The 13,134-nt window shown below is 42.1% G+C and overlaps 2 protein-coding genes across 4 annotated transcripts in view; one reads left to right on the top strand and one right to left on the bottom strand.

The window, feature by feature from the left end:
* Positions 1 to 13,134, bottom strand: part of LOC118745524 — a 418,331-nt gene that overhangs the window by 393,430 nt on the left and 11,767 nt on the right. The gene's annotated exons all lie outside the window — the stretch shown is intronic.
* Positions 624 to 13,134, top strand: part of LOC118745791 — a 30,776-nt gene continuing 18,265 nt past the window's right edge. The window contains exon 1 of the mRNA XM_036479466.1: positions 624 to 887. Coding sequence (XP_036335359.1) covers positions 624 to 887 — 264 coding nt within the window. The remainder of the gene's footprint in view (positions 888 to 13,134) is intronic.

Genomic DNA, 13,134 nt, shown 5'->3' with positions numbered 1-13,134 from the left:
CCCCCCAACTCCAAAACAGACCGCGTTTTAACAGTCTCATAATAAATCATATTCGCAGGTCCAATCGCGTGTGACAACAGCGTACGATGTATAAATGTCCCAATTGCTTTAACTGCCTCTCCAACCTGCAAACCCCACAAGAAACGGAAGAACAAGATGATTTACCTTCAAGCTCTAATGGAACCAGAGTACAATGGTACTACTCTGAAAATGAAAATAAGGTCCTTCTCCCTACAGCAATAGTTTCAGTAGAACAGAGAGGAGAACTCTTTAAACTCCGAGCTCTCATCGATCAGGGCTCAGAACAGAGCTTTATTCCTACTTAGGCCCAAAGCAAACTGAGCTTACCATGTCAAAGCTCGAACTTTGAGATCTCCCGCGTGGGTGGGACAGTAGTTCAGACCTCGAACAAAATCTGATCTCTGGTCTTAGTCCCATCCGACTTGATGACGAAAGTCACCACTCAAGCCACTGTGCTACCCCAATTGAACAAAATACTCCCAAGATTCCAACCAACTGGCGCAAAACGCGACAAGTTGTCTCATATTAAGCTAGCAGACCCCAATTGTCACTCCCCATCTCAAATCGACCTAGTGATATTCAGCGATCTCATCCGGCAAATAATGCTTGAAGGCATTGAGCATATCTCAAAAAATCTGTTAGCACAAAATACTATTATTGGCTGGATTTTGAGCGATCAAATCCCTAATCGTGTGGTATCTTTCTCCACTCAAGTGGAACAAAACTCAAACAAACTTCTGGAATCTCAACAGCGAAAGTTCTGGGAGGTAGAAGAAGTTCCGACCCCCAATCTCACGAGTCATGAAGATAAGCTATGTGAAGAGTTATACCAATCAACTACATCGCGCACACCTGAAGGTCGCTACGTAGTCCGGCTCCCATTCAAGCCAAGCTTCCCAAAGGAAATCTCCCTAGGTCAATCTCGTACCAAAGCTCTCCAGCAATTTTTTAGTATGGAGAGAAGTCTTTAACGAAAAGGTGACCTAAAACGCCTGTATGATAATATCTTAGAGGAATATCTCTCCCTTAATCATATGGAAGAAACAACTTCCTATGAAAAATCCTCAAAAGGCAAATATTATTCCTTCTATCTCCCTCACCACGCGGTTGTCAAACCCGAAAAATGAACCACCAAGGTACGTGTCGAATTTAATGCGTCAAGACGATCAAGTTCCGGACTCTATCTTAATGATGTTCTCTATAACGGACCAACACTTCAAACCGATCTGATGCCATTAATCCTCAAATGGCGCACGTATCAGTTTGTGTTCAATGGCGATGTAGAAAACAAATTTATCGTCAGATACTTTTAGGCACCCTGCACAGTTTCGACTCTAAACCGAAGTAAAGCATATAAGAAAAGCGAAATAATGCATACATGCACAGTTTCAGTTCAAACCGGAAATAATCGATATGAGAGAAACCGAAAGTAATGCATTCATGCACAGTTTCGACTCAAAACCGAAATAGTATATACATGAAAACGAACTTCTTTCTGCGTAAGCGGCCTTCGCCCACGCTTAGGGATTATAACCCTTACTACGTAGAATTCTCCTTTCTGTGTTGCCGTAAAGGAGGGGCGGAAGTATTTTTGCGCAGAACTTCTTTTTGCGTAGGCGGCCTTTGGCCGGGCTTAGGGATTAAAACCCTTACTAAGTAGAATTCTCCTTTCTGTGTTGCCGGAAAAGGGGGGCGGGAGTATTTTTGTGCAGAACTTCTTTCTGCGTAGGCGGGCTTCCGCCGCGCTTAGGGATTATAACCCTGACTAGGTAGAATTCTCCTTTCTGTGTTGCCGGAAAAGGCGGGCGGAAGTATATTTGCGCAGAACTGCTTTCTGTGTAGGCAGCCTTCGGCCGCGCTTAGGGATTATAACCCTTACTAAGTAGAAGTCTCCTTTCTGTGTTGCCGGAAAAGAGGGGCGGAAGTATTTTTGCGCAGAACTTCTTTTTGCGTAGGCGGCCTTTGGCGCTTGGGATTATAACCCTTACTAACTGGAAGTAATTCATATTAGAAAAAACAAAATTATCCATATGCACACTTTCGTTGAAAACCGAAATATTGCATATGTGAAAAAAAACGAAGTATTGCATACATGCACAGTTTCGGTTGAAAACCTCTATAAATGGTTGAAATTTTCCAACAATTTAAAATCTATCTCGGTCATTTAAATACCCCGATGGGTTAATTACGTTCCAGGCCAACAAACGGAGCTACATGGGTTCTGCGACGCTTCAGAAAAGGCGTCCGAATATACGTCCGAGCCACACAAGGTGACCGAGTCTCTTCTCACAAACTGGTGTCAAAAGGCAAGGTTGCGCGCCTCAAAACCATTAGCCTACCTCGACTTGAACTAGCTAAATTAGCCTCAGCTGTTCAGTTGCAATTTTGTTTCTCGGATCGAAAATTGACAATGTGATCAGATTCAGAAATGGTCCTGGCCTGGCTGGAAAAACCGCCCCACTCCTGGAAAACCTACGTCTCGAACCGCGCTGCGCAAGTCATTTATATGATAGGAAATTCCACTTGGAGGCATGTGCGCAGCAAAGAAAATCCCGCGGACATGGGAACAAGAGGATGCAACCTCGACTTGGCCTCTTCTTCTCTGTGGGTTCATGGGCCGGAATGGCTAACCCAATCACCTGGCCGAAATCCACTATGTGCTCCATTAATCCACCGGAAGTGTGTCGTGTCGACGCCTTTCACGCTGCCGGAGATGATACCGACATTTTAGATCGTTTCTAGTCTTTTTCCCGCGTGCTTAAAGTTATGTATATGTCTTCAAATTTTAAGATCGCTTAAAGAACCGAAATCAAGCCGCACAGGGTCCTCTCACATCATCCCTATCGCACAATGTGTTTCACTTCCCCAAACGCCGTCTCATTGCTTTACCGCCAAACCGATACTTCCCTCACGAAATTTCATGCCCACCACATATATCAGTGCCAATCGCTAAGAAAATCCCATTGCTAGTTCTCAACCCCTTTCTAGACAAATGTGGGTTACTCCGGGTCAATGGTCGTTTGGCCCTCTCCACTCTTAGCTATAATTAACGCCATCCCCTCATTATACCTGAAAAATCTCGATTTGCTGTTCTCAATCTTTTTACACGCAGAAATTCGGCACATGCAGCAAACGATAAGACAGGAATTCTACACGACAGCCGGTTCTACGTACCGGAATGTCTCGGGTTTTACCCGACTAAGGGCTGTTGTTTCGGCGATCTAAGCCCGTTTAGGTCGGCGAAGTATCTCAGAAGTGTTCCGTCCATAGGGCTACATTCACTACGCATTCTCCTACTCAGGGCTGGCATCGAGTCAAACCCAGGGCCAGAAACCTACACCTGCTGTGTATTCCGGAGACGATTACACCACAACTCCACCTAGGTCAAGTGTAATGCCTGCGAGGGGTGGAGTCACCTCAGAGTCTTCTCGGGACCACGGGCACATAGACAGTGGACCACGTCGTACGTGGCCCCCTGTTGCTCAAACAGAGCAGCCTCCACGGCTAACCACAGTCCGCCCGAGCAGCCACACACACTCACACAGCAGCCTCACACAGTCACCACAACACAACAACATAATAACACCACAGACCGTACCACATCCACTACAGACCACATAACACACACAACCGCACCACCACCCACACGCCGCCGCCAACAACTCCTGGTTCCCCCTACAATCTGCACGGTATGTCAGACCAGGATATTCCGTAATGTGACATCAGTCAAGTGCAACACCTGCCTTGGCTGGTGCCACTTTAGGGCATGCTCAGGTCTGCGTACCACGCGAGATTGGACTGGGAACTTCGAGGGCCCGTGTTGCGCTACTCGGTTGCAGACCCCTATTGCGACGCCTCCCGCCACCACCACAGGGCGGCAATCACCACAGCAGCACACACAGCCAACGGCGGCAAGAACATACACTTCACTTACACCCCACATCACGACACGCCTCCCGAACCACATGAAGCTCCTTCAATTTAACTGCAACGGGCTACAGAGCAAGATTGAGGAGATAACCGTCTTCATGTGTCGGCATAGTATACTGATAGCTGCGGTCCAAGAGACGAAGTTGCACAGCAATTCAACTTTGTTGAATTGCGCCGGGTACAACGTGCACCGTCGAGATCGCGAGCGAGATAATGGTGGTGGCTTAGCGTTCATCACGCACCACACTGTGCAGTATCGTCTTATCGAAGCAGACATCGACCGCAGGGATACCGCCCTAGAATGTCAGGGCATCGCTATCCGGTCAGGCGATGTCGAGCTCGAAATATTTAACATATACATACCCCCTGTCACCTGCTGCCCGGCAGGATATCACCCTGATATAGGTGCGCTCCTCAGAGGTGAAAACCGTATGGTAGTAGGTGACTTTAATGCGCACCACGATCTTTGGCACTCAAGCCTGTCAAACGATCGTAGGGGAACAGACTTGGCTGAGCAGATAGACGATTCGACGTTCTGCACAATGCACGACGACGCACCCACCAGGATTATGGGTAACTGCAGTAGCTCGCCAGACATCCCAATAGTCAGCGCTGGTCTGATAAACAGCATAACATGGCGACCTATGCTGACTCTAGCATCAGACCACCTACCCATAGTCATCTCGATAGATAAACCAACCGACTTTGCCTCCGCCAAACACCGGACCTATATCAACTTTTCTAAAGCTGATTGGAAAGGTTACGCGGAGTTTACCGAAAACACCTTCACAGCGCTCCCCACACCAACCGACGTCCATCTCCCCGTATCAGGGATCTCAACGCGGAGATTCGGCAACTAGTAAACGTACATAAGCGGAAGAAGTGGGAGGAGCATCTGAAGACCTGTAATTTCACCTCTGGTGTGAGCAAACTTTGGTCAACCGTGAGGTCATTGTCTAATCCGACGAAGCACGACGACAGAGTCGAAATTTCCTTCGGCGACCATGCCTCGTCGGAACCGGAGCGATGCGCGAGCTATTTTAGCCGGCAGTTCATACTGCATCCTCCGGTGGACAAAGCCAAGCGTAGAGTGACCAGAAGGCAGCACAAACTGCCAACAACCTGTGCCCCCCTTGCTTTCACTTGCGGTGAAGTTCAGGTGGCCATCGGGAAGGCGAAAGCCTCCAAAGCCATGGGTCCCGACGGAATATGCATGCTGATGCTGAAAAATTTGGGTCCTGCGGGGGTAGCGTACCTAACGGAGGTCCTCAACTTGTCAATGGCCACTCTCATCATCCCAGACATCTGGCAGGTGGGGAGAGTGGTCCCACTGCTCAAACCGGTGAAACCTGCCAACAAAGGAGATTCCTATCATCCCATAACACTCCTTTCCCCGGTAGCGAAGACACTCGAGGCCTTTCTACTCCCGTACTTCACAAACCACCTGACCCCAGCGAAGCATCAGCATGGGTTCCGTAAAGTGCACAGTACAACAACAGCACTTAACGCCATAAACACTCAGATAACTCGTGGCCTTAACCGAAACCGTCCCTGTCCACGCTGTCTGCCATTCCACGCTACTAGGTGATATAGAGGCCTCCTCTCTCCCACAGAGGCTCAAACGGTGGTCGGCAAATTATCTGAGTGGTCGACATTCGTCGGTAATGTTTAGAGACAAAACGAGTAAGCAGCGAAATATAAAACAGGGGGTTCCTCAAGGTGGTGTCCTTTCCCCGCTACTGTTTAACTTTTACATTTCAAAGCTCCCTCAACCACCAGAGGGAGTCTTGATTGTCTCTTATGCCGACGATTGCAAAGTGTCTAGCCCTCTCCCCTACGAAATCCTCCGCGACCCTGTTCACAACCTGGACGAAGGAGGTCAGGCTACCGCTGGGGATTCACGTCGATGACACACCAATTCCGACGGTGAATAACCCCAAAATACTCGGAGTAATATTCGACAGCCTGCTCTCCTTCTCTGCGCACTCAACCGCTATTGTCAATAAAGTACAGAGCCGCAACAAGGTCCTCAAGTCGCTAGCCGGCAGTACTTGGGGCAAAGACAAAGAAACGTTGCTGGCAACATACAAGGCAATAGGCCGGCCGGTTTTGAACTACGAAGCTACAGACTGTACAGAACACCGCACTCAGGACAGCGACAGGATGCCTCCTGATGTCGGCTGAACACCACCTGCACGGCGAGGCGCAAATGCTCCCTGTAAAGGAGCACAATATAATGCTCTGCAAGCAGTTCCTGATCGGGAGCCACAGAAGTTGCCACCCAAGCAGACAGCTGCTTGCAGAGGAGCCCTCGCCTAGGCACGTCAGGAGGCATCTATATGAACTGACGGACGAAGTCCAGAGGTTCATTAAGCAACCTCTGGACCCGACAGCTTACCGACAGGCCCTGAACGGCATTCAAAGGGACTCAGTCTCGAGTTATGTAGACTCTAGACCTGTGAATGCCGTTCTAGGCATACCACCCCCGGACATAGACGGGACGGAGCTTCATCTGCCTCGGGAGACCAGAACAACAAAGCCCAACTTCGCTCTGGCTACTGCCGCAGACTAAACTCCTACCTGAGTAGGCTAAATGCGGATGTGCCGAACGAATGTCCAGCATGCGGAGAGACCCCACATGACTCGAAACATCTCTTCGCATGCCCGGAAAACCCGACAACCCTAACGGCCTTGTCCCTATGGACAAACCCCACAGAAGCTGCACGCTTCCTAGGGTTGCCGTTAGTGGAACTTGACGACAACGACTGAGATACCAACCGTCCTGGGCGGGGTTATTAGCCGCTACAACAACAACAACAACAGAAATTCTACATTCCCCGACTCAAGCCTCTTATAAAAAAGTGCATTTTTCAATGTAAAGTTTGCATCGCCAACAAGCATCAAACGCGCTCTCAAATCAGGGTGGCGTTGTCACCAGAGCATTGCACTTACGCTTTCACCACCACCGGTGTAGATTTTGCTGGGCATTTTCAAGTAAAAGCTTCCTGCTAAGGCCTTCCACCATTGTAAAGGCTACGTGGCCGTATTTGTGTGTTTCACAACAAAGGCGGTTCACCTTGAGCTGTGCTCCAATTAGACCACAAACGCAATTCTCGCCGCGTTTGCCCGTTTTTTTGTGCGTCGAGGCTATCCAACAAGAATGGCACTACTCTCATTGGAGCCCAAAGAGCAACAGAGAAGGTATTCTGTGGTTTCCTGCAAGAAGTATCTCAAGACATCGCCACACAATACTCTCCACAAGTCATTGATTGGAGATTTATTCCCCCTGGCTGCCCTCACATGGGCGGATTATGGTAATCCGTCGTCAAAGCTTCAAGCGCAGCTATTCCGCTGCAATTAACACTTGATCATGTGGTTGTTGGTTTTTGTTAATAACTCTATTTTTAGAATGTTTAACTTTATTGCTAGAATTACTTAAATCGGTTTACGTGGTTAAAAGTTATGCGGTCATATACATAAAAAAAGAATAATAATATTCCGACGAATTGATAACCTTCTCCTTTTTTGGAAGTCGGTTAAAAAGTAACATGATTTTTTCAAACAGCGTCATTTTCAGGATTTCCATATAAACAATTTTAAAATTTTGAACAGAAAAAGTACTTTATAAATCATGTTCGCATTATCGTAATTTGCCGCTCATTCGTAATTCATAAAAAAATCATGCTGAAATCAAGTAATTTTGCCATGTAAAATGTGTCAGTAAATGCAAAATTTGCGAAACTTCAACCAGTTTCACAAAATTAGCTAAAAAAATTTAAAATTTTTTAATCAGTTTTTTTAGAAAAGTTTTGGGCATGCATTTTTAAAGCCATTTAATTCCAGTATATTAAGATGCAAGTTCGAAGTTGTGCATTTTTTTCGATATAAAAATACGAGTATTTTGGAACATAAATAAGTATTTTGTGTGAATGGAAATGGGAAACGCCTCCCACCAAAAAAAAATCTCAAAAAGCAGCGTAAATTTAGAGGCACTTCAAACTTTTTGTACTGAAATTGAATGAGCTATAAAACTTCATACCAAAACATTGTCTGTCAGCCTGGTACAACGCAGCCATGTTTTTAACCGGTGAAGGGTTGACAAGTTTATTTCTGAAGTAGAGTTACTAGCTTGAAGGGCGGCCAGAATGCAGAAAAGTTTGTAAATTAATGGAAAATAATATTCCTCGCAGTTACCAAGAGCTTCACGTTGCACCCAGGAGTATTTGCATAATAAAATCGGTCAAAATTCAGATTTATCAACTTTGATAAAATTCCCTTTCAACATATTATTTTATCAGTTGGCAAGATTTTTGACTACGTCAAATATTAAGAACATAGCCTTTATTTTGATGATTTTTTTCTACGCTTCCAATAGCTGCATTTATTTGTTTCGTTATAATCCTAAAATAAAGCTAGTAGATATACAAAGAGAAAGCATGTACCATAATTTATATTCTTTTGAATTATTTGAAATGGGGCCTATGGGATATTTATTTTTAGCAAAAATTTTAAATAAATAACAGTCATTTAGTTTGCTTGTCGAGCCTTGTCAGGCAATATTATTTTATAGGGATATATTATTATTTATTTTATAAAACTGTCCGCCTACGTCTGCTTTCTCCGCTATTTAAAATCGAAGTTTAAGATCCTTCAAAAGATATTTCAAGCAGAAATGTTCAACGTCTACTTATAGGGAGAGTTGATGCTGGCATAACTAAAAATCTGTTAGTCTGATCGAATACTATTTGTCAAAGTTCTGGTGAAAAAATTCGATGCACCGCTGGTTTCTTCCTACTGTTTTCTTCATCAGTAAAAATAACTTAATAATATAAGAAAACGAATGAGGAAAAGTGCGCTCGATACTCAAATGCTTTCGTCGGAGCTGAGTACCAAGATTTACTGAATTATATGTCCTCTAATTTTAGTGATCTCGAAATATCTTTAGCAGGGCTATGAAACTGGACAATAACACTCTCTACTCAGCTTCGACATAAATGTCTAACAGCTTCATATAAATGTCTAATTATGATTAAGTTCCGTGTTTTCTTTCATTACTTATTATAACACAGGCCAACAAAAATGAAAAAAAATGTTGGTGCGACAAATGTTAAAGCTATTTTTGATAGACTTTTTTGTGCTGATTACGAATCCGTAAGTACAAACAACAGGTACAGGTTTTGAGAAAATCGAGGTCAAAGTGTCAAAAAATCGGGCTTTTGCAATATTTGAGAAGCTCTAGCAAAGAGTAAAAAGGTGATAGAACCTTCCACTTACGCTTAGGTTAAAGCAAGAACCCTCGACTACTATCCTTGCGAATACCATTCCTGCACATTGAATTTATGGTCACTTATAGTCGTTATTGAGCAGTAAAATTTTACTTTTGGCGAAGTTTGAGTCCCTCCCGCAATTAAACAAAAGGTGATAGAACCTTCCACTTAAGCTTAAATTAAGGCTTGAACTTTCGACTCCAATCCCTAAAAATACCATCTCTTCGTCTTGACCCTAAGATCACTTATAGTCGTTTATTGAACAGCAAAACCCGATTTTGCAGAATTTTTTTTTCAATAGCACAATTTGCCAGCATTTTTTTTATTGTTCAACAAATTACTATAAATGGCCATCAAGTAAAGGTGCAGGGATGGTATTTTCAATGGCAGTAGCCTAGGGTTCTAGCTTTAAGTTAAGCCTAAGTGGAAGGTTCTACCACATTTTCACTCTTTGCTCGAGCTTCTCAAATATTGAAAAAAACCCGATTTTTTGACACTTTGACCACGATTTTCTCAAAATCTGTACGTGGTGGAATCTTTATAATTAGGGATTCGTAATCAGCTCAAAAAAGTCTATCAAAAACAGATTTAACATTTGCCGCACCAAAATCAGTGTTGCCCTGTGAAATTGAAGATTAAAATGAACAAAAAAACTTTTTAACAGAACTCGTTTTCAAACTTCTGCATGCGAGGTAATTTATTTAACATAAATTTTACTTTTCGCTGGCCTGGAGGGGGGAGCGCGATCGCCCCCATCGGCCCATCCGCCACTGTTGGTAACCCTAATTATAAATACGCCAGGATGGCGAGTACACATCGAGGGCTTATATTCATTAAATTTAGGTAGAGGGTATTGAATATAAGCCCTCGGTATTCTTGTGTATATGTGTGTATACATATGTATATGTATATTCTCGATGAAATGACTAAGTTTGCATTACAAAAAAACGTGGCAGCCCTCATGGAAAATATTTCTGGATTAAATTTTCAAAAATACCTTTCATTTGATATCCATATTTTTTATTAGTTAAAAAATTGGTGGCAACCCTATTCAAACATATTTCTTAATTGGTTTTTTTTTTTAATACTTTCTATTTGATAGCCAAGATGTTATTTTATTTGTAATAAATTGAAAATACAAAATGCAAACCGTCATCTGAATACAAAATCTCATCCAGATCGTTACAGCCGTTTCCGAGAAACCTATAGATATACATATACGAATCGCTCGTTTAAAGTCATAAGAAGAAGGGACAAATGATCCCGCAAAAAAAGTTTACAAAAAAGCATAGCAAGATAAATGCAACCCTTTGCTAGCTGTTTTGTTGTTGGAGTTGCTAGATATTTCTCTCATTTCGCTCACTTAATTTTATCCTGTATCTTGTTATTGTATTTGGCACATAATTTTGCTACTTGCTACAACTTTGCAATGGGGTTCTCTCGTACTCTTGCAAATTTGGACTAGTATTTTTGCGTTTCGTGCAATCCGTGTAACGTGCAACACTTCGAGAATGCCCGTATTTATTCCATACATACATATCGTCGCTTGGACCGCAATACCTCGTAAACACCAAATGCAATACCACATATACGATAGTCCAAAAATTTCACAAAAGTGCAAATAAACTTATTTTCTTCTAAACTTTTGAATGGTCTTTTAATTGAACTTGTTAGATATGAGCTTCTACTAAAATTATTGACCATTAAATTTGTTTTAAAGTAGGCAAGCGCTGAGACAGGGTACCGAAAATAATTTTTTTTCTCAGCCACCTCATACATGGTATTGCATTTGACCTCGTGGTATTGCGCGCCAAGTGACGATTTGTATCTATTTCTTTTTTCCTTCATACTGGACTTTTGTATAAAATGAAGGGCTCGAACGAAAACGTGGACAATGTCCTAAAAAAGCTTATGTCCAACGAACTCACACAAAAACTTAACTTGGATGGCCGTTGCGAAAAGAAATCACTGGTGCAACTAGTCTTAGTAGATTAGGGCTGCCGTAAGCCCGAGCCCATCGACCAGGACACTTATCATTCAAATCAAAAACGAACATACGAGTTAATATGGTGGCAATATATTCCTTATGAGTAGTTGCTTTGGTTTTGGCGTTGCATTATTTTGAAGTAATTTTTGATATTATAGGTAAGCAATATAGTTTTGTGGCACAATCCGTAGAGCTGAATACTTGATGATGATGTGTTGTATGAAACACTCAAGTTTTGAAATGTTTTTTAATCATAAAAGAACTAATTTCTCTTGACTGTGGCGTGACTGGGAAAAATATTTGGCGCCTTTAAAATATAGCTCATTTATAACCAAATGCATATAAATAAATGTTGCAAATTCACAAAATTTCAGCGAATTTAAAAAATTGACATCAAAATTCCAATCTTATTAAACAGTTTTTTTTTTATTTTTTGAGTAAGCTGTTTTGTATCGTTGATTTTTTACTTTTTTCCCTAACCTCTAAAAAAATGTCTACAAAATCTGATGAAAATTTAAAATTTTTATGACCATTTTATGAAAATATATCAAAAGTGGTCTAAATGAATCTTAAATTCGAAATGTTTGTGCAAAGTTTCAGATAGAGCACTTTAATTTAATAGGTACATAAGTTGACTCTGTACGATTAGTATATTTCTTGGATTGTATTAGAATAATATGTAGATGTATAATAACTATGTTTGTAAATATTAAACAATCAATTTTATCACTTAGCAATATATTATAATTTGTATCTTTATAACCGATTTAATTATTTTCTGATCTAAAAAATTAAATCCGAAAGTAATGGTTATAATATGACCTCGAAAGGGGCACATCCTACTCTTCGGGCTTGGATAAGCAACAGCTGCAGCAAGATCTCGGCGCAATGGGGTTCAAATGGGGTAACGCGAGACGTGCATAGAGGTACACCACAGGGAGGGGTGCCATCCCCACTTCTATGGACGTTTGTGGTAAATAAACTACTGACAAACATAGAAGGAAGAGCAGCCATGCTAACAGCTTATTCAGTTATCATAAGCGGTAAATGTCTAATGACTCTCAGCTCACCGGCAAACCAGACGCTGAAAGCCATCAGTGATTGGGCCACAGAAGTGGGACTGAGCGTTAATGGAGAGAAGACTGACTTGTATTTAAAATCTTTCTGTGAAATCTAATTAAAAAGCTCGAAACTTTTAAAGACAGGTGAAGCTAATATGAATAAGCGTATTAAAAACAAGTACATTAAAATTACACTGGCAGATTTGAGCAGCTGAATTTTATTTCACGCAGTAGCTAATACTTGTCTAAGTACCTCCAGTAGGTTTAAAGGCAGCATCCGACAGCGTGTTATTGCTGTTACATTTAACAACTCAAATTTTGCTAAGAAAAGACAAAAAAATACCATTGTCTTTCTACTTCTAAAAAATTTATGTTACAGTGTTGATAGTCACAAAATTTTTTACGTATTCTACTAGCCTTCAGACGTAGATTCCATTTTATTTTGTTGGATTTCCTTTACTCAAAGTACACCTTTATAATTTTTCCCTTTAAATCTACCATAATGTTGTGCTTGGGCAAAGGCCACATTCCAACTGAAAATAAAGCGAGGACTTGGACTACAGGTCATTACTGTGAACGGTAAAATCCCTATCTAGAAATTTTGTTTTCAATTTTGGCCGCACTTTTGGATTTCGGCCGCACTGTGCGGCACCCCAATTACGTAGTTCGCTCTCTCATTCTTAATTCGCAGCCCAGATTTTGAGAGTGAATTACCTCATTTGTAGGTCATTTAGATCCAATTACCATGCGAATTACGAACAAATTGCTGCTGTCTCTAATTTTAATCGGAAATTTATCGATACCAGTTCACAAAACGAAACTAGCCCTTTTTCTGATTATTTAAAGTAAAGTTAATAAATGTGTAATA

Source organism: Rhagoletis pomonella, unplaced genomic scaffold, assembly GCF_013731165.1.
Source record: "Rhagoletis pomonella isolate Grant_MI unplaced genomic scaffold, Rhpom_1.0 Rhpom_scaffold_00009, whole genome shotgun sequence".
In the NCBI taxonomy this organism is placed as follows: Eukaryota; Metazoa; Arthropoda; class Insecta; order Diptera; family Tephritidae; genus Rhagoletis; species Rhagoletis pomonella.
This window is presented reverse-complemented; position numbering and strand designations above follow the sequence as displayed.